The sequence below is a fragment of the Scyliorhinus torazame genome, chromosome 7 (genome assembly GCF_047496885.1).
Source record: "Scyliorhinus torazame isolate Kashiwa2021f chromosome 7, sScyTor2.1, whole genome shotgun sequence".
In the NCBI taxonomy this organism is placed as follows: domain Eukaryota; kingdom Metazoa; phylum Chordata; class Chondrichthyes; order Carcharhiniformes; family Scyliorhinidae; genus Scyliorhinus; species Scyliorhinus torazame.
Window position 1 is genome coordinate 6,950,201 of NC_092713.1, and position 22,718 is coordinate 6,972,918.

The 22,718-nt window shown below is 49.5% G+C and overlaps 1 protein-coding gene across 1 annotated transcript in view; it reads right to left on the reverse strand.

Annotated features, from left to right (window-relative positions):
- Window positions 1-6,775: 6,775 nt before the first annotated feature.
- Window positions 6,776-22,718, reverse strand: part of LOC140426010 (uncharacterized) — an 86,282-nt gene continuing 70,339 nt past the window's right edge. Inside the window, exon 8 of the mRNA XM_072510286.1 lies at window positions 6,776-7,255. Coding sequence (XP_072366387.1) covers window positions 7,009-7,255 — 247 coding nt within the window. The 3' untranslated portion in view covers window positions 6,776-7,008. The remainder of the gene's footprint in view (window positions 7,256-22,718) is intronic.

The window sequence follows — 22,718 nt, forward strand, 5'->3', positions numbered from 1 at the left end:
TTCAGAAACATGCGGAGCAATGAAGGTCAAGCTCCTAATCTCAACTTCAAGCATAGAGCGCGAGACTGGAAAATGCTAAAGACCGGGGAGCGAGGGTGGATACGAGATCGACAGAAAGAAGATATTCATAGACTCATAGAATTTACAGTGCAGAAGGAGGCCATTCGGCCCATCGAGTCTGCACCGGCTCTTGGAAAGAGCCCACACCTCCACCCTATCCCCATAACCCAGTAACCCCACCCAACACTAAGGGAAATTTTGGACACTAAGGGCAATTTAGAATGGCCAATCCACCTAACCTGCACATCTTTGGACTGTGGGAGGAAACCGGAGCACCCGGAGGAAACCCACGCACACACGGGGAGAACGTGCAGACTCCGTACAGACAATGACCCAAGCCGGGAATCGAACCTGGGACCCTGGAGCTGTGAAGCAATTGTGCTAACCACTATGCTACCATGCTGCCCCTTCATTGTAACAGAAAGACCCCCACAACCTAGATCTTATAGAAACAGAAAATTCTGGAAAAACTCAGCAAGTCTGGCATCATCAGTGGAGACACAGAATGAATGTTTCGAGTCTTTATGACCCTCCTTCAGAGAGCTTGTAGAATTGAGACAGGCCAGGGAAATATCAGCAGCAACCAAAGAGACTCGATATCATGGGGAGGAAAACCAATGGGACCTTGAACATAATATTCAGATTCGGATGGAGACAAGAAACCCAAAACAAATAAAAACTCTACAACCATCCGGGTGGAAGACACTCCTCTTGAACGACGAGAGAGTGCAGTTGATCCTCAACCTTGAACCAAAACCAGGGCCAGGCAAGGGAGATTGTTCAAGGCACCGCACAGACTTTGGGAGGAGATGTAGGAGGGTGTATATAGTTGGGGTAAAGACTTGGGAGATGTAAAGTAAAGGGTTAACATCAGGATCATGTAATATTGATGTAGCTAATGCTGTGACTGATGCAATGTTACATGTCTAAGAAACTGAGATCTGGTGGCAAGCAGAAATACAACCTGGTACAGAGTATTGGCGATTTATACAGATCTGTCAATAAACAAGAATGTACTTTTTATGAATTTCGGTCTAAAAAGTGATTGGAGCCATACCTGCCACAAAGGAAGATGGTTGTGGTGGTTGGAGGTCAGTCATCTCAGCTCCAGGACATCACTGCAGGAGTTCCTCAGGGTAGTGTCCTCGGCCCAATCATCTTCAGCTGCTTCATCAATGACCTCCCCTTGAACACAAGGTCAGATGCAGCAATGTTCGCTGATGACTGCAAAATGTTCAGCACCATTCCCAGCTCCTTAGACACTGAAGCCGACCATGTCCAAATGCAGCAAAACCCTGGACAATATCCGGGCTTGGGCTGAACCAATGGAAGTAGGTGAGATCCTCAATGAGTACTTTGCATCGGTATTCACAAAGGAGAGGGACACGTTGATTGTGGTGTCTCAGAGGGATATGTAAACACTTTATAACAAGTCATTATTATGAGTGAGGAAGTGTTAGATGTGTTAAAAAGCATTACGGTAGACAAATCCCCAGGGCCAGATGGCATCTATCCAAGATTACTGAGGGAGGCAAGTGATAAAATCGCTGGGCCTCTGACAGAAATCTGTGTGTCCTCATTGGCCACAGGTGAGGTCCCAGAGGATTGGAGGATAGCCAATGTTGTCCCGTTATTTAAGAAGGGTAGCAAGGATAACCCAAGTAATTATAGGCCAGTCAGCTTGATGTCAGTGATAGTGAAATTGTTGGAAAAGATTCTCAGAGATAAGCACATTTGGAAGTGAATGATCTTATTCGCGACAGGCAGCACAGCTTTGTACAAGAGGGGTCATGTCTCACTAATTTAATTGAGTTTTTTGAGGAGGTGACGAAAATGATTGACGAGGGAAGGGCTGTGGATGTTGTCTACATGGACTTTTGTAAAGCATTTGATCAGTCCCTCATGGCAGGCTGGTGCAAACGATTAAATCACACGGGGTCAGGGGTGAACTAGCTGGATGGATCCAGAACTGGCTTGGCCACAGAAGACAGAGGGTAGCAGTGGAAGGGTGTTTTTCCAAATGGAGATCTGTAACTAGTGGAGTTCCGCAGGGATCAGTACTGGGACCTCTGCTGTTTGTAATATTCACCTACAAGGCACAAGTCAGGAGTGTAATGGAATACTCCCCACTTATCTGGATGAGTGCAGCTCCGACAACACTCAAAAAGCTCAACACCATCCAGGACAAAGTAGCCCTGCTTGATTGGCACCCCTTTCAGAAATATTCATTCCCTCCACCACTGACGAACAGTGGCAGCCCTGTGTACCATCTACAAGATGCACTGCAGGAACTCACCAAGGTTCCTTAGGCAGCACCTTCCAAACCCACGTCCACTACCATCCAGAAGGACAAGAGCAGCAGATACCTGGGAACCCCACCACCTGGATGTGACCCTCCAAGTCACTCACCACCCTGACTTGGAAATATATTGTCGTTCCTTCACTGTTGCTGGGTTTAAATCCTAGAACTCGGGCAGTACGTTAATACCAGTGGCTAGCACTGTGGCTTCGCAGTGCCAGGGTCCCAGGTTTGATTCCCTGTCACTGTCTGTGTGGAGCCTGCACGTTCTCCCTGTGTGTGAATGGGTTTCCTCCGGGTGTTCCGGTTTCCCCCCACAGTCCAAAGATGTGCAGGTTAGGTGGATTGGCCATGCTAAATTGCCCTTAGTGTCCAAAAAGGTTAGGAGGGGTTATTGGGTTACGGGGATAAGGTGGAAATGAGGGCTTAAGTTGGTCGGTGCGGACTCGATGGGCCGAATGGCCTCCTTCTGAACTGTATGTTCTATGTTCTATGTAACTCCCTCCCGAACAGCACAGTGGGTGTACCTACACCTCAGGACCGCAGCGATTCAAGAAGGCAGCTCACCACCACCTTCTCAAGGGCAATTAAGGATGTACAACAAATGCTGGCCGAGCCAGCAATGCCCAGATCCTGTCAAAATGAATTTTAGAAAACATGCGAACACGAATGAAACCCCACCTGGACCCAAACCCAACACAAACCATTTCACTGTCAGGTCACCATGTATCATCACAAGGCAGTCCAATTGGAGCTGCTGGTGGCAATGAGAGCTGGGATACCTCTGATGGAAACCTCCCTACCTCACCTTGGGGTTGGGGTGGGGAAGGGGGTGATTTTCCACTCCTGTTTTCTGGGGGGGGCGGGGTGGAGGGGGGTGGATGGGGGGGGGATGGTGGAGGGGACAGATCAAGCCCTGTGTGTACTGCAAGGAGTTGATGCTCTGACACTTAATCAGGAGAGTCCCAAATCGGAGTGCAGCATTCCCATTTACCCGTTTTATCTCAGCTAACAGTGAAACAGTCCAAAAGGTCTCAGGGTGAGATAGACGTTTCTGTGGCAGCGAAAGAGACTCACAGATGGTATGTTGCCTCCCGGTTGCCAGGGTCCGTGACATCTCGGACCGTGTTTTCAGAATCCTTAAAGGGGAGGGGGAGCAGTCACAAGTCGTGGTACACATCGGTACCAACGACATAGGTAAGAGAAGGGACGGTGACTTAAAACAGGAATTTAGGGAGCTAGAGTGGAAGCTGAGAGCCAGGACAAACCATGTTGTCATCTCTGGTTTGTTGCTGGTGCCACGTGCTAGTGAGGTGAGGAACAGGGAGAGAGTGCAGATAAACACGTGGCTACAGGGATGGTGTAGGAGGGAGGGTTTCAGGTACGTGGATAATTGGAGCACATTCTATACAGACAGGACGGTTTGCACCTGAACCAGAGGGGCACCAATATCCTGGGAGGCAAATTTACTACGGCTCTTCAGAGGGGTTTAAACTAATTTGTCAGGGGGCTGGGAAAACGAGCTGTAGTCCAGAAGCCAGTGTTGAGAGTAGTGAGGTACTGAGGAGGGTATCAAGATCGCAGGAGTGTACCGGCAGACAGAAAGGTGGGTTGAAGTGTGTCTACTTCAATGCAAGGAGCATCCAGAATAAGGTAGGTGAACTTGGAGCGTGGATTGGTACTTGGGACTACGATGTTGTGGCCATTACGGAGACATGGTTAGAACAGGGACAGGAATGGTTGTTGGAAGCTCCGGGGTATAGATGTTTCAGTAAGAGTAGGGAAGGTGGTAAAAGAGGTGGAGGAGTAGCATTGTTTGAAGGGGATCTGCCTACTGAGGTAATATGGGCCGAAGTTAGAAATAGGAAAGGAGCGGTCACATTGTTAGGAGTTTTCTATAGGCCCGCAAATAGTAATAGAGATGTGGAGGAAAAAATTGCAGAACCGATTATGGATAGGTGTGGAAGTCTCAGGGTAGTTGTCATGGGTGACTTTAACTTTCCAAATATTGATTGGAACCTCTATAGGTCGAACAGTTCGGATGGGATCGTTTTTGTACAGTGTGGGTAGGAGGGTTTCCTGACACAATATGTGGATAGGCCGATAAGAGGGGGGGCCACATTGGATTTGGTACTGGGTAATGAACCGGGCCAAGTGTTAGATTTGTTTGTGGGAGAGCACTTTGGAGATAGTGACCACAATTCGGTGTCTTTCACTATTGTAATGGAGAAGGATAGGGCCATACGGCAGGGCAAGGTTTATAATTGGGGGAGGGGTAATTATGATGCGATTAGGCAAGAATTAGGGAGCATAAGATGGGAACAGAAACTGTCAGGGAAAGGCACAAATGAAAAGTGGAGCTTGATCAAGGAACAAATACTGCGTGTCCTTGATAGGTATGTCCCTGTCAGGCAGGGAGGAAATGGCCGTGTGAGGGAACCATGGTTCACAAAAGAGGTTGAATGTCTTGTCAAGAGGAAAAAGGAAAGGGATGTAAGGGTGAGAAAACAAGGTTCAGTTGGGTCGCTTGAGGGTTACGAGGTAGCAAGGAATGAGCTGAAAAAAGGGCTTAGGAGAGCTAGGAGGGGGCATGAGAAATCCTTGGCGGGTCGGATCAAGGAAAACCCCAAGGCTTTTTACTCTTATGTGAGAAATAAAAGAATGACCAGGGTGGGAATAGGGCCGGTCAAGGACAGTAGTGGGAACTTGTGCATGGAGTCAGAAGAAATAGGAGAGGCGTTGAATGAATACTTTTCTTCAGTGTTCACAAAGGAGAGGGGCCATGTTTTTGACGATGAGAGTGTGATACAGGCGGGTAGGCTGGAGGAAGTAGATGTTCTGAGGAAGGATGTATTAGCAATTTTGAAAAACCTGCGGGTCGACAAGTCCCCTGGGCCAGATGGGATATACCCAAGGATTCTTTGGGAGGCAAGGGATGAGATTGCAGAGCCTTTGGCTTTGATCTTTGGGTCCTCGCTGTCCACGGGGATAGTGCCAGAGGACTGGAGAGTGGCAAATGTTGTTCCTCTGTTCAAGAAAGGGAATAGGAATGACCCTGGTAATTATAGGCCAGTTAGTCTTACTTCGGTGGTCGGGAAGACAATGGAAAAGGTCCTGAAGGATAGGATTTATGACCATTTGGAAAGATGCAGCTTAATCTGGGATAGTCAACACGGATTTGTGAAGGGTAGGTCTTGCCTCACAAATTTGATTGAATTCTTTAAGGAAGTAACTAAGTGTGTGGATGTAGGTAGAGCAGTTGATGTCGTACACATGGATTTTAGTAAGGCATTTGATAAGGTTCCCCATGGTCGGCTCATGAAGAAAGTAAGGAGGTGTGGGATAGAGGGAAATTTGGCCAATTGGATAAGTAACTGGCTATCACATAGAAGACAGAGGGTGGTGGTAGATGGAACATTTTCAGACTGGAGACCAGTTACCAGCGGTGTACCACAGGGTCCTCTGCTATTTGTGATTTTTATCAATGACTTGGAGGAGGGGGCTGAAGGGTGGGCCAGTAAATTTGCTGATGACACCAAGATTGGTGGAGTAGAGGATGAGGTGGAGGGCTGTTTTAGGCTGCAAAGAGACATCGATAGGATGCAGAGCTGGGCCGAAAAATGGCAGATGGAGTTTAACCCTGATAAGTGCGAGGTGATTCATTTTGGTAGAAAAAATTTGAAAGCGGATTACAAGGTCAACGGCAGGGTTCTGAGGAATGTGGAGGAACAGAGAGATCTTGGGGTTCATGTCCACAGATCTCTGAAGGTGGATAGAGCCGTGAAGAAGGCTTACAGTGTGTTAGCGTTTATTAACAGGGGGCTTGAGTTTAAGAGCCTCGGGGTTATGCTGCAACTATACATGACCCTGGTGAGACCACATTTGGAATATTGTGTGCAGTTCTGGTCACCTCATTATAGGAAGGATGTGGAAGCATTGAAAGGGTGTAAAGGAGATTTACCAGGGTGCTGCCTGGTTTACAGAATAGGTCTTATGAGGAAAGGTTGAGGGAGCTAGGGCTTTTCTCTTTGGAGCGGAGGAGGATGAGAGGTGACTTAATAGAGGTTTATAAGATAACGAGGGGAATAGATAGATTGGACGTTCAGAGACTATTTCCTCAGGTGGATGTAGCTGTTACAAGGGGGCATAACTATAAGATTCAGGGTGGGAGATATAGGAGGGATGTCCGAGGTAGGTTCTTTACTCAGAGAGTGGTTAGGGTGTGGAATGGACTGCCTGCTGTGATAGTGGAGTCGGACACTTTAGGAACTTTCAAGCGGTTATTGGATAGGCACATGGAGCACACCAGAATGACAGGGAGTGGGATAGCTTGATCTTGGTTTCGGACATTGCTCGGCACAACATCGAGGGCCGAAGGGTCTGTTCTGTGCTGTACTGTTCTGTGTTGTGAATAAATGTGAGAATCCAACACCTTGTTTATATACGATCATATTTTACAAGCTTTGATTTGAAATACAGTCTGGATTCACTGATGATCAAAATAATTACCAACTTATACAATATAGTGTCAGGTGGGGTCGGTTATACACCAACAATACCAGCCCTGGGAAGAATGTCACCGTGAATCGTGCAATCGAGAAGGTTTGTGACTGTATATCGGGGCCTGACTTTGCGAGATCTCCTGGCTGTCAGGTTGATGGAGCACTTGCCTCAGACTGGGTCAATGGGAGCTGAGGGGAAATTTCCGGCAATTTCTGTGTGGGAGGGGCATTCTGCTCAGCTGTCACCGGGCCAGTGGTTTCTGCGGTGTGTCGCCGTGCCTTCTGCGCTGCCACCCTGGCTCTGGCATGCAGCAATCTGTTCCGTGATGCCTGTGAAAGAACGGTACTGGCAGCCTTTCTTGCAGCAATGTTCTCAGCTTGCATGGTCAGCTGCCTTGGGGTGGGAGAAATATTAAATGGCACTGGAGTCAAATGCAGCACTCATATTAACGGAGGTCAACATTCCAATCACATTAACACCAGGGTATTAAATAACCCCTGCTGCTTGGTTAGAATTATTCTACTGTTCATATCTGTCATCCTTTAGATTGTTTGGTGACAATCCTATTTCTGACCTCCAGCTGTAGCTCCTTTACAAGTGGAAACCATGGGTGCGATTCTCCAGTCTCGTTACACTCTCACTCAAGCGTAACGAGGCGGGTGAATAGCGGGAGAGGCTAGAAACGAGATCCGCGCCGGGAGCCAAACAGTTTGAAATGCAACTGGCCCACTCCCGTAGACAAAACGGGATCTCGCGGTAGTGTGATGAAAAACCAATTATCATCCCTCAAGCCCAATTTCCATTCAATCAACGAGAACGATCCCATATCCAATGGCCTCCTGTCATTTAGCGGCCTCCCCAGCAAGTGGTCACGCTGGCTTCCTTTTTAAAAGCATGAACCTGGCGGAAGGGCTTCTGTGGGGAGCAAGGGGGTGGGTAGCCATCTTTGCTCACAGGCAAAGAGCCCGGGGATGCTGGGATTGCCACCCCAGTGCTCAGTGTGAGGTGGGGGTCCCTCCGCAGGGGTGGGCCGCCAGGGGAGGATGGGGGGTGAGGCACTGGGGGGCAATCGCTCGCAGCACCATGCAAAACCCTGCTTTCCAATTCCATACTGTTGGAACTAACGGTTGGCGCCACCTCATCCCAGGCAGTACTGGCTGCCTTGTGGCTCACCCTCCAGGACCCCCGAGGGAACAGGACATCCCTCCTGGTCTCCACCGTGTCTGGGAGCCTCACCAGGTCAGCCTCCCAAATCCTGGGGCTGGTCTCATTTAGAAATCTTTCCGGACAATCGTGCCATATGTCTCTATCCCATCCAATCCTGCTGTAAGTTTAAAGAACTCCATCAGGGTCCACTCAGCCTTCTGTTTTCTGAAGTTAAAAGCTCCAAACCTTTCACTATCCCCTGATCATTATTATCTATAAATTCATGAATTCGACCTGTTAATTGTTAAGAGCCTCCCTATTATTTTCTGGATTGAGACACCATGCCCCAAGTGTCATATGGAGATGAACATTGATCCGTAATCTGCATGGGAACAGCACAGCAAAATGCTCGGCCAATCTATATGGCAAAAAGGACAGTGCGAGATAAATCCATAAGTTAAAAAGGACAGTGCGAGGTAAATTCAAATGAAGGAAAGAACAGTGTGAGGAAAATCTACATGGAGAAAGGAACAGAACTCAATAAATCTACATGGAGAACATAAGAACATGAGAACTAGGAGCAGGAGTCGGCCACCTGGCCCCTCGAGCCTGCTCCGCCATTCAATGAGGTCATGGCTGATCTTTTGTGGACTCAGCTCCACTTTCCGGCCCGAACACCATGGGCAGGATTCTCCCGTATCCGGCCCGCGGGCCGCACCTGCGCCAAAGAGTGGCGTGAACCACTCCGGCGTTGGGCCGCCTTCGGGGGCTAGGCCGGCGCTGGAGTGATTGGCGCCACGCCAACTGGTGCCGAAGGGCCTCCGCCGGCCTCCGCCGGCCAGCACAGGTAAGCGCATGCGCAGGAGCACCATCGTGTTCCCAGAACCGCCGCTGTGATCCCTGCGCATGCGCAGGAGCGCCATCGTGTTCCCAGAACCGCCGCTGTGATCCCTGCGCATGCGCAGGAGCGCCATCGTGTTCCCAGAACCGCCGCTGTGATCCCTGCGCATGCGCAGGAGCGTCATCGTGTTCCCAGAACCGCCGCTGTGATCCCTGCGCATGCGCAGTAGCGCCATCGTGTTCCCAGAACCGCTGCTGTGATCCCTGCGCATGCGCAGGGGATTTCTTCTCTGCGCCGGCTATGGCGGAGCTTTACAGCGGCCGGCGCGGAGGGAAAGTGTGCCCCCACGGCACAGGCCCGCCCGCAGATCGGAGGGCCCCAATCGCGGGCCAGGCCACCGTGGGAGCCCCCCAGGGGCCATATCCCTCTGCGCCCCTCCGAGGACTCCGCAGGCAGCCCGCAGAGCCAGGTCCCGCCAGTACAAACCCTGTGTAATTTACGCCGGCGTGACTGGCCGAAAACGGGCGGCCGCTCGGCCCATCGTGGGGTGGAGAATCGCCGGGGGGGGGGGGCGCTGCCAACGGCCCCCGACCGGCGCGGCGCAATTCCCGCCCCTGCCAAAAAACTGCCGCAGGAGAATTAGGCAGCCGGCGTCGGGGCAGTAGGGCGGGATTCACGCCCCCCCCCCCCCCCCCCCCCGGTGATTCTCCGTCCCGGCGGGGGGGTCGGAGAATCCCGCCCCATAACCCTTTATTCCGTTATTCTTCAAAAAACTATCTGTCTTTATCTTGAAAACATTTAATGGAGGAGCCTCAACTGCTTCACTGGGCTGGGAATTCCTAAATTCAGGTCTAAATCTACTTCCGCTTATTTTGAGGCTATGCCCCCTAGTTCTGCTTTCACCCGCCAGTGGAAACAACCTCCCTGCTTCTATCCTATCTATTCCCTTCATAATCTTATATGTTTTTATGAGATCCCCCCGCATCCTTCCAAATTCCAACGAGTACAGTCCCAGTCCACTCAGCCTCTCCTCGTAATCCAACCCCTTCAGCTCTGGGATTAACCTAGTGAATCTCCTCTGCACACCCTCTAGTGCCAGTACGTCCTTTCTCAGGTAAGGAGACCAAAACTTAACACAATACTCCAGGTGTGGCCTCACTAACACCTTATACAGTTGCAGCATAACCTCCCTAGTCTTAAACTCCATCCCTCTAGCAATGAAGGACAAAATTCCATTTGCCTTCTTAATCACCCGTTGCACCTGTAAACCAACTTTTTGCGACACATGCACTAGGACACCCAGGTCCCTCTGCACAGCAGCATGTTTTAATATTTTACCATTTAAATAATAATCCCTTTTGCTGTTATTCCTATCAAAATGGATAACTTCACATTTGTCAACATTGTATTCCATCTGCCAGACCCTAGCCCATTCACTTAAACTATCCAAATCCCTCTGCAGACTTCCAGTATCCTCTGCACTTTTTGCTTTACCACTCATCTTAGTGTCGTCTGCAAACCTGGACACATTGCACTTGGTCCCCAACTCCAAATCATCTATGTAAATTGTGAACAGTTGTGGGCCCAACACTGATCCCGGAGGGACACCACTAGCTACTGATTGCCAACCAGAGAAACACACATTAATCTCCACTCTTTGCTTTCTATTAATTAACCAATCCTCTATTATCATAGAATTTACAGTGCAGAAGGAGGCCATTCGGCCCATCGAGTCTGCACCGGCTCCTGGAAAGAGCACCCCACCCAAGGTCAACACCTCCACCCTATCCCCACAACCCAGCAACCCCACCCAACACTAAGGGCAATTTTGGACACTAAGGGCAATTTATCACGGCCAATCCACCTAACCTGCACATCTTTGGACTGTGGGAGGAAACCGGAGCACCCGGAGGAAACCCACGCACACACGGGGAGGACGTGCAGACGCCGCACAGACAGTGACCCAAGCCGGAATCGAACCTGGGACCCTGGAGCTGTGAAGCAATTGTGCTATCCACAATGCTACCGTGCTGCCATGCTACTACTTTCCCCTTAATGCCATGCATCTTTATCTTATGCAGCAACCTTTTGTGTGGCACCTTGTCAAAGGCTTTCTGGAAATCCAGATATACCACATCCATTGACTCCCCGTTATCTACCGCACTGGTAATGTCCTCAAAATTTTCACTAAATTAGTTAGGTACGACCTACCCTTTATGACCCCATGCTGTGTCTGTCCAATGGGACAATTTCCATCCAGATGCCTCGCTACTTCTTTTTTGATGATGGATTCCAGCATTTTCCCTACTTCCGAAGTTAAGCTAAGTGGCCTATAATTACCCGCTTTCTGCCTACTTCCTTTTTTAAACAGTGGTGTCACGTTTGCTAATTTCCAATCCGCCAGGACCACCCCAGAGTCTAATGAATTTTGGGAAATTATCACTAGAGCATTTGCAATTTCCCTACCCATCACTTTTAATACTCTGGGATGCATTCCATCAGGGCCAGGAGACTTGTCTACCTTTACTCCCATTAGCTTGCCTATCACTACCTCCTTAGTCACAAAAAGTTGGTTTACAGGTGCAACAGCTGATTAAGAAGGCAAATGAAATTTTGTCCTTCATTGCTAGAGGATGGAGTTTAAGACTGGGGAGGTTATGCTGCAATTGTATAAGGTGTTAGTGAGGACTTCCGGTTGCGGCTATGCCTAGGTAGATCGCAGCTCCCGCCGGGAACCAAATTTTGGGCTCTCTAGAGGGGCCCCAACAGCAATTGTTCGACGGCTTCCAGTGTGGGAAGGTGACAGCAAGCCCCCCCCCGACATTATATGGATTGGACCAGGAGTGGAGTGGTGAAAAAAGTGATCTTGGAGCAGCGAAAAGTGAGAGGGAGAAAAAACAAGATGACGGCGGGTGGAGACCAAGCAGCGTGGGCGCAGTGGTCGCAGGAGCAGCAGGAGTTTCTTAAACGCTGCTTTGAGGAGCTGAAAACCGAAATGCTGGCGCCAATGAAGGCGGCAATTGAGAAGATAGTGGAGACCCAGAAGGCCCAAGGGGCGGCGATCCGGGAGGTGCGGCAAAAAGCCTCGGAGAACGAGGACGAGATCTTGGGCCTGGCGGTGAAGGTGGAGGTGCACGAGGCGCTGCACAAGAGGTGGGCGGAAAGATTTGAGGACCTGGAGAATAGGTCGAGGAGGAAGAATCTTCGGATTCTGGGTCTCCCTGAAAGAGTGGAAGGGCCCGATGCCGGGGCATATGTGAGCACGATGCTCAATTCGCTGATGGGCGCGGGAGCTTTCCCGAGGCCCCTGGAGCTAGATGGGGCTCACTGGGTCCTAGCAAGGAGACCCAAGGCCAACGAGCCGCCAAGGGCTGTAGTGGTGAGGTTCCACCGCTTTCTGGACAGAGAGTGTGTCCTGAGATGGGCCAAGAAAGAGCGGAGCAGCAGGTGGGAGAACACGGAGATCCGAATCTACCAGGACTGGAGTGCAGAGGTGGCCAAGAAGAGAGCTGGTTTCAATCGGGCTAAGGCGGTGCTCCAGCGGAAGGGGGTGAAGTTCGGTATGCTGCAGCCAGCGCGATTGTGGGTCACGTTCCAGGATCGGCACCACTATTTCGAAACGCCTGATGAGGCATGGAGCTTTATACGGACTGAAAAGTTGCACTCAAATTGAGGGTTTGTTGTGGGGGGATGTTTACTGTGTTTCTGGTGTTTATTATGTTCAGGGAATGTTCCTTTGGTTGAGTGCTGGATGGGGATGGGTGAAGGGATTTGATGGGGAGACTGTGGGAGAGTGTGGGCGTCGGGGTTGGAGGGGCAGACCCCCACGAAGGAAGAGGGGGAGTGGAGGCCCGGGGATGGGGAATTGGGGTAAGGCCGCAAAAGGAGCTGCGCCAGAGGGGGCGGGGCCGGTTCAGGAAAGCGCGGACTTTTTCCCGCGCTTGGGAAGGACGGGGGTGGGGGCCGGGGGGGATGGGCAGTGCTGGAGAGGAGCGCACACTGACTGCCAGGGAGGGGGGATTCTCACACTGGAAGGGGGGGTCGATGGAATGGCGGGAGAGGCCGGGGTCAGCAGGAGTCAGCTGACTTACGGGAGTGTTATGGGGGGAGCAAAAGGGCTAGATGTGGAGACACATCTGAAGGTGGCAGATCAGGTTAAGCTGAGAACGGGATGGGTAGGACAGGTCTTCCATTCAGGGCTGGATGCGAAGAACAGAGGGGTTGCAATACTGGTGGGGAAGCGGGTGTCGTTCGAGGCACTGAATATTGTAGTGGATAATGGAGGTCGATATGTGATGGTGAGTGGTAGGTTGCAGGGGGTGCGGGTGGTACTGGTAAACGTATATGCCCCAAATTGGGATGATGCCGGATTTATGAAACGCATGCTGGGTCGGATTCCGGACCTGGAGGTAGGAAGCTTGATAATGGGGGGGATTTCAACACGGTGCTGGACCCAGCACTGGATCGCTCTAGGTCCAGGATGGGTAAGAGGCCGGCTGCGGCCAAGGTGCTTAGGGGGCTTATGGACCAGATGGGGGGAGTGGATCCATGGAGGTTTGTCAGGCCACTGGCCAGGGAATTTTCATTCTTTTCCCACGTCCACAGAGCCTACTCCCGGATCAAATTTTTAATTTTGAGTAGGGCGCTAATCGCGAAAGTGGAGGAAACGGAGTATTCGGCCATAGCCATCTCAGACCACGCCTCGCCCTGGGTGGAGCTGGAGTTAGGAGAGGAGAGGGACCAGCGCCCGTTGTGGCGCCTGGATGTGGGATTATTGGCGGATGAGGAGGTGTGCAGGCGGGTGCGGGGGTGCATTGAAAGATATTTGGAGGCCAATGACAACAGGGAGGTGCAGGTGGGGGTAGTCTGGGAGGCGCTGAAGGCGGTGGTCAGGGGAGAGTTAATCTCCATCAGGGCCCACAGGGAGAAGAGAGAGGGCAGGGAGAGGGAGAGGTTGGTGGGGGAGATCTTGAGGGTGGATAGGAGATATGCAGAGGCCCCCGAGGAGGGACTACTTAGGGAGCGGCGGAACCTCCAGACGGAGCTCGACCTGCTGACCACGAGGAAAGCAGAGGCACAGTGGAGGAAAGCGCAGGGGGCGACGTATGAGTATGGGGAGAAGGCGAGTCGGATGCTGGCACACCAGCTTCGTAAGAGGGAGGCAGCAAGGAAGATTGGTGGAGTTAAGGATAGAGGGGGGAATACGGTGCGGAGTGCGGTGAGAATAAACAAGGTATTTAAGGACTTCTATGGGGATCTGTACAGATCTGAGCCCCCAGCGAGGGAAGAGGGGATGCGACGATTTTTGGATCAGCTGAGGTTCCCGAGGGTGGAGGAGCAGGAGGTGGCTGGTTTAGGGGCGCCAATTGGGCTGGAGGAGCTGGTTAAAGGATTGGGGAGCATGCAGGCGGGGAAGGCCCCGGGGCCAGATGGGTTCCCGGTCGAGTTTTACAGGAAATACGTGGACCTGCTAGGCCCGTTGCTAGTGAGGACTTTCAATAAGGCAAGGGAGGGGGGACCTTGCCCCCGACAATGTCTGGGGCGCTGGTCTCTCTGATCCTGAAGCGGGACAAGGACCCACTGCAATGTGGGTCGTATAGACCGATCTCGCTCCTCAATGTTGTTGCTAAGTTGCTGGCAAAAGTGCTGGCTACGAGAATTGAGGACTGTGTCCCGGGGGTGATTCATGAGGACCAGACGGGATTTGTAAAGGGCAGGCAGCTAAACACCAAAGTGCGGAGGCTCCTCAATGTGATTATGATGCCCTCGGTGGAGGGAGAAGCGGAGGTAGTGGCAGCTGTGGACGCGGAGAAGGCCTTCGACCGGGTGGAGTGGGAGTATCTTTGGGAAGTGCTGCGGAGGTTTGGGTTCGGGGAGGGGTTCATCAGCTGGGTCAGGTTGCTATATAGAGCCCCGGTGGCGAGTGTGGCTACGAATCGGCGGATGTCGGAGTACTTTCGGCTGTGCCGAGGGACGAGGCAGGGGTGCCCCCTGACCCCTTGTTGTTTGCATTGGCAATTGAGCCTCTGATCACGGCACTCAGGGAGTCCAGGAAATGGAGGGGACTGGTCGGAGTGGGAGAGGAACATCGAGTGTCGCTGTATGCGGACGACCTGTTGCTGTATGTGGCGGATCCAGTGGAGGGGATGGCGGAGGTCATGCGGATCCTAAGGGAGTTTGGGGACTTCTCGGGGTATAAGCTCAATGTAGGGAAAAGTGAGCTCTTTGTGGTGCATCCAGGGGACCAGGGAAAGGGGATAGACGACCTACCGTAGAAGAGGGCGGAAAGGAGCTTTTGGTACTTAGGGATCCAGGTGGCTGGGAGTTGGGGGCCCTGCACAAGCTCAATCTGACGCGGTTGGTGGAGCAGATGGAGGAGGGTTTCAAAAGATGGGATGTGCTGCCACTCTCGTTGAGCGGGCAGGGTGCAGTCGGTTAAAATGATGGTCCTCCCGAGGTTTCTCTTTGTGTTCCAATGCCTTCCCATTATGGTTCCCAAGGCCTTTTTCAAACGGGTAGGTAGGAGCATCATGGGTTTTGTGTGGGAAAATAAGACCCCGAGGGTAAGGAGGGTGTTTCTGGAGCGTAGTAGGGACAGGGGGGGGGCTGGCTCTGCCGAATCTGTGCGGCTATTATTGGGCCGCCAATGTGGCGATGATCCGTAAGTGGGTAATGGAGGGAGAGGGGGCGGTGTGGAAGAGGTTGGAGATGGCGTCCTGTGTCCTGCCTGAGGGTGCTGGCGACGGCACCGCCGCCGCTCTCGCCGACAAGGTACACCACGAGTCCGGTGGAGGCGGCGACGTTGAAGATCTGGGGGCAGTGGAGATGACACAGGGGCGAGGTGGGGGCCTCGGTTTGGTCCCCGATTCGGGAGAACCATCGGTTTGTCCCGGGAAGGATGGATGGGGGGTTTCGGAGCTGGCATTGGGTAGGGATTAGATAATGGGGGACCTGTTTATAGATGGGACGTTTGCGAGCCTAGGGGCGCTGGAGGAGAAGTTTGGGTTGCCCCCGGGAAATGCTTTCAGGTATATGCAAGTGAGGGCGTTTGTGAGGCAGCAGGTGAGGGAATTCCCGCTGCTCCCGGCACAGGGGATTCAGGACAGGGTGATTTTGGGTGTATGGGTTGGAGAAGGCAGGGTTTCGGCGATCTATCAGGAGCTGAAAGAAGAGGAGGCGGCCTCGGTAGAGGAGTTAAAGGGCAAGTGGGAGGAGGAGCTTGGGAAGGAGATAGATGAGGGTCTGTGGGCTGATGCCCTGAGTAGGGTTAATTCTTCCTCCTCTTGCGCCAGGCTCAGCCTAATACAATTCAAGGTTACTCACAGAGCGCATATGACAGGGGCGAGGTTGAGTAGGTTCTTTGGGGTGGAGGACAGATGTGGGAGGTGCTCGGGAAGCCCGGCGAATCACGTCCACATGTTCTGGTCGTGCCCGGCACTGGATGGGTTTTGGAGGGGTTTCGTGATGACTATGTCCAAGGTGGTGAAAGTCCAGGTCAAACCGAGTTGGGGGTTGGCACTATTTGGGGTAACGGACGAGCCGGGAGTGTAGGAGGCGAAAGAGGCCGGTATTCTGGCCTTTGCGTCCCTGGTAGCCCGGCGGAAGATCTTGCTATTATGGAAGGACGCGAAGCCCCCCAGTGTGGAAGCCTGGATAAATGACATGGCAGAGTTAATTAAGCTGGAGAGGATAAAGTTTGCCTACGAGGGTCTGTGCAAGGGTTCTTCAGGCGGTGGCAACCGTTCCTAGACTATCTCGCGGAGCGTTAGGAGGAGGTCAGCAGCAGCAGCAACCCAAGGGGGGGGGAGATTCGGGTGGGTGGGGGGGGGGGGCTTCCCTATGGGTACCTTTGAATGTCATATGGGGGGGTTACTGTATAGGGGGAAACCCAATGTATAAGTTTTGTATAATTTTTGACTGTTGTGTTTGTGTTTCTTTCTTTTTGTTATGGTGGAGGGGGTTTGTTAACAATTTTGTTGGAAAATCTGAATAAACATATATATTTTTTTAAAAATAAGGTGTTAGTGAGGCCACACCTAGAGTATTGTGTTCAGTTTTGGTCTCCTTACCTGAGAAAGGACATACTGGCGCTGGAGGGTGTGCAGAGGAGATTCACTAGGTTAATCCCAGAGCTGAAGGGGTTGGATTACGAGGAGAGGTTGAGTAGACTGGGACTGTACTCGTTGGAATTTAGAAGGTTGAGGGGGGATCTTATAGAAACATATAAAATTATGAAGGGAATAGATAGGATAGATGCGGGCAGGTTGTTTCCACTGGTGGGTGAAAGCAGAACTAGGGGGCATAGCCTCAAAATAAGGGGAAGTAGATTTAGGACTGAGTTAAGGAGGAACTTCTTCACCCAAAGGGTTGTGAATCTATGGAATTCCTTGCCCAGGGATGCAGCTGAGGCTCCTTCATTAAATGTTTTTAAGATAACGATAGATAGTTTTTTGAAGAATAAAGGGATTAAGGGTTATGGTGTTCGGGCCGGAAAGTGGAGCTGAGTCCACAAAAGATCAGCCATGATCTCATTGAATGGCGGAGCTGATTCGAAGGGCCAGATGGCCTACTCCTGCTCCTAGTTCTTATGTTCTAATGATTTTCATAGTTCCAAGGAGCTCAGTTTGACTCCTGGAAGTACAGGGACAAGGATACTCTCTCTCTCTCCTCCATGTTTTCTCAAAAAATGGCTGCGAGTGCTGTATTTCTGGAACTGAAGGGAGCCCGAATGAATGAATCTACAAGAAAGCCATTACAGGCTGCAAACAAAGACCAGGACCCTCTCCCTCTCTCTCTCCGGAAAGGCTGTAAGTGCTGTATTTCTGAAACTACAGAGGCCTGAATAAATCTACAGTAAAGCCTCAGACTGAAAGTAGAGTTTGAAGAGGAGTACAGTGCTGGAAATAAGCATCTAAAACACATCTAAAACAGTGACTCTTTTTCCTTTGCACTTATGATGTTTTACCCCTTTCTTCCCCTCAGTATCTGTAGGTCTTGTGTGTGTGTGTATAATGGGTAGGGAAATTATGAATTATATAAGATAACCAGCTGTATCTGCTGCATAATTCATTGCAGTTCTTGTTATTAATATAAAGTAATTGTGTTTAAATTTACAAACCTGGTGACTGCAATTATTGGGATGCCAAGAGCCAAAGAGTTTGGGTATTTTTCTCTGAATTATTGGTTAATTCAGTTGTGTTGTGAATCGGGTCAACTGGGGGTGGAATTAACTGTGCACTAGCGCAGGGTGCCACAACAAGGTAGAAAGGAACAGTTCATGATGAATCCATGTGTAGAAAGGAACAGTGCAGAGTAAATCGATATGGAGAATGAACAGAGCTCAGTAAATCTATATGGAGAATGAACAGAGCTCAGTAAGTCTATATGGAGAATGAACAGAGCTCAGTAAGTCTATATGGAGAATGAACAGAGCTCAGTAAGTCTATATGGAGAATGAACAAAGCTCAGTAAGTCGATATGGAGAATGAACAGAGCTCAGTAAATCTATATGGAGAATGAACAGAACATAGAACATAGAAAATACAGCACAGAACAGGCCCTTCGGCCCACGATGTTGTGCCGAACCTTTGTCCTAGATTAATCATAGATTATCATTGAATCTACAGTGCAGAAGGAGGCCATTCGGCCCCCCGAGTCTGCACCAGCTCTTGGAAAGAGCACCCTACCCAAACTCAACACCTCCACCCAACACCAAGGGCAATTTGGACATTAAGGGCAATTTATCATTGGCCAATTCACCTAACCTGCACATCTTTGGACTGTGGGAGGAAACCGGAGCACCCGGAGGAAACCCACGCAGACACGGGGAGGACGTGCAGACTCCGCACAGACAATGACCCAAGCCGAAATCGAACCTGGGACCATGGATCTGTGAAGCAATTGTGCTATCCACAATGCTACCGTGCTGCCCTTAAGAACAAATAAATCTACACTATATCATTTTCCCGTAATCCATGTACCTATCCAACAGCTGCTTGAAGGTCACTAATGTTTCCGACTCAACTACTTCCACAGGCAGTGCATTCCATGCCCCCACTACTCTCTGGGTAAAGAACCTACCTCTGATATCCCTCCTATATCTTCCACCTTTCACCTTAAATTTATGTCCCCTTGTAATGGTGTGTTCCACCTGGGGAAAAAGTCTCTGACTGTCTACTCTATCTATTCCCCTGATCATCTTATAAACCTCTATCAAGTCGCCCCTCATCCTTCTCCGCTCTAATGAGAAAAGGCCTAGCACCCTCAACCTTTCCTCGTAAGACCTACTCTCCATTCCAGGCAACATCCTGGTAAATCTTCTTTGCACCTTTTCCAGAGCTTCCACATCCTTCCTAAAATGAGGCGACCAGAACTGTACACAGTACTCCAAATGTGGCCTTACCAAAGTTTTGTACAGCTGCATCATCACCTCACGGCTCTTAAATTCAATCCCTCTGTTAATGAACGCGAGCACACCATAGGCCTTCTTCACAGCTCTATCCACTTGAGTGGCAACTTTCAAAGATGTATGAACATAGACCCCAAGGTCTCTCTGCTCCTCCACAATGCCAAGAACTCTACCGTAAACCCTGTATTCCGCATTCAGATTTGTCCTTCCAAAATGGACAACCTCACACTTTTCAGGGTTAAACTCCATCTGCCACTTCTCAGCCCAGCTCTGCATCCTATCTATGTCTCTTTGCAGCCGACAACAGCCCTCCTTACTATCCACAACTCCACCAATCTTCGTATCGTCTGCAAATTTACTGACCCACCCTTCAACTCCCTCATCCAAGTCATTAATGAAAATCACAAACAGCAGAGGACCCAGAACTGATCCCTGCGGTACACCACTGGTAACTGGGATCCAGGCTGAATATTTGCCATCCACCACCACTCTCTGACTTCTATCGGTTAGCCAGTTCGTTATCCAACTGGCCAAATTTCCCACTATCCCATGCCTCCTTACTTTGTGCAGAAGCCTACCATGGGGAACTTTATCAAATGCCTTACTAAAATCCATGTACACTACATCCACTGCTTTACCTTCATCCACATGCTTGGTCACCTCCTCAAAGAATTCAATAAGATTTGTAAGGCAAGACCTACCCCTCACAAATCCGTGCTGACTATCCCTAATCAAGCAGTGTCTTTCCAGATGCTCAGAAATCCCATCCTTCAGTACCCTTTCCATTACTTTGCCTACCACCGAAGTAAGACTAACTGGCCTGTAATTCCCAGGGTTATCCCTAGTTCCTTTTTTGAACAGGGGCACGACATTCGCCACTCTCCAATCCCCTGGTACCACCCCTGTTGACAGTGAGGACGAAAAGATAATTGCCAACGGCTCTGCAATTTCATCTCTTGCTTCCCATAGAATCCTTGGATATATCCCATCAGGCCCGGGGGACTTGTCTATCCTCAAGTTTTTCAAAATGCCCAACACATCTTCCTTCCTAACAAGTATTTCCTCGAGCTTACCAATCTGTTTCACACTGTCCTCTCCAACAATATCGCCCCTCTCATTTGTAAATACAGAAGAAAAGTACTCATTCAAGACCTCGCCTATCTCTTCAGACTCAATACACAATCTCCCGCTACTGTCCTTGATCGGACCTACCCTCGCTCTAGTCATTCTCATATTTCTCACATATGTGTAAAAGGCCTTGGGGTTTTCCTTGATCCTACCAGCCAAAGATTGTTCATGCCCTCTCTTAGCTCTCCTAATCCCTTTCTTCAGTTCCCTCCTGGCTATCTTGTATCCCTCCAATGCCCTGTCTGAACCTTGTTTCCTCAGCCTTACATAAGTCACCTTTTTCCTCTTAACAAGACATTCAACCTCTCTTGTCAACCATGGTTCCCTCACTCGACCATCTCTTCCCTGCCTGACAGGGACATACATATCAAGGACACGTAGCACCTGTTCCTTGAACAAGTTCCACATTTCACTTGTGTCCTTCCCTGCCAGCCTATGTTCCCAACTTATGCACTTCAATTCTTGTCTGACAACATCGTATTTACCCTTCCCCCAATTGTAAACCTTGCCCTGTTGCACGTACCTATCCCTCTCCATTACTAAAGTGAAAGTCACAGAATTGTGGTCACTATCTCCAAAATGCTCCCCCACTAACAGAGCTCAGTAAATCTATATGGAGAATGAACAGAGCTCAGTAAGTCGATATGGAGAATGAACAGAGCTCAGTAAATCTATATGAAGACAGGAACAGAGCTCAGTAAGTCTATATGCAGAATGAACAGAGCTCAGTAAGTCTATATGGAGAATGAACAGAGCTCGGTAAGTCTATATGAAGAATGAACAGAGCTCAGTAAATCTATATGGAGACAGGAACAGAGCTCAGTAAGTCCATATGGAGAATGAACAGAGCTCAGTAAATCTATATGGAGAATGAACAGAGCTCAGTAAGTCTATATGGAGAATGAACAGAGCTCAGTAAATCTATATGGAGACAGGAACAGAGCTCAGTAAATCTATATGGAGAATGAACAGAGCTCAGTAAATCTATATGGAGACAGGAACAGAGCTCAGTAAGTCTATATGGAGAATGAACAGAGCTCAGTAGGTCTATATGGAGAATGAACAGAGCTCAGTAAGTCTATATGGAGAATGAACAGAGCTCAGTAAGTCTATATGGAGAATGAACAGAGCTCAGTAAGTCTATATGGAGAATGAACAGAGCTCAGTAAATCTATATGGAGACAGGAACAGAGCTCAGTAAGTCTATATGGAGAATGAACAGAGCTCAGTAGGTCTATATGGAGAATGAACAGAGCTCAGTAAGTCTATATGGAGAATGAACAGAGCTCAGTAAGTCTATATGGAGAATGAACAGTGCTCAGTAAATCTATATGAAGAATGAACAGAGCTCAGTAAGTCTATATGAAGAATGAACAGATCTCAGTAAGTCTATATGGAGAATGAACAGAGCTCAGTAAGTCTATATGGAGAATGAACAGAGCTCAGTAAGTCTATATGGAGACAGGAACAGAGCTCAGTAAGTCTATATGGAGAATGAACAGAGCTCAGTAAGTCTATATGGAGAATGAACAGAGCTCAGTAAATCTATATGGAGACAGGAACAGAGCTCAGTAAGTCTATATGGAGAATGAACAGAGCTCAGTAAATCTATATGGAGAATGAACAGAGCTCAGTAAATCTATATGGAGAATGAACAGAGCTCAGTAAGTCTATATGGAGAATGAGCAGAGCTCAGTAAGTCTATATGGAGAATGAACAGAGCTCAGTAAGTCTATATGGAGAATGAACAGAGCTCAGTAAATCTATATGGAGAATGAACAGAGCTCAGTAAATCTATATGGAGAATGAACAGAGCTCAGTAAGTCTATATGGAGAATGAGCAGAGCTCAGTAAATCTATATGGAGAATGAACAGAGCTCAGTAAGTCTATATGAAGAATGAACAGAGCTCAGTAAATCTATATGAAGACAGGAACAGAGCTCAGTAAGTCTATATGGAGAATGAACAGAGCTCAGTAAATCTATATGGAGAATGAACAGAGCTCAGTAAGTCTATATGGAGAATGAACAGAGCTCAGTAAATATATATGAAGAATGAACAGAGCTCAGTAAATCTATATGGAGAATGAACAGAGCTCAGTAAATCTATATGGAGAATGAACAGAGCTCAGTAAATCTATATGGAGAATGAACAGAGCTCAGTAAATCTATATGGAGAATGAACAGAGCTCAGTAAATCTATATGAAGAATGAACAGAGCTCAGTAAATCTATATGGAGAATGAACAGAGCTCAGTAAATCTATATGGAGAATGAACAGAGCTCAGTAAATCTATATGAAGAATGAACAGAGCTCAGTAAGTCTATATGGAGA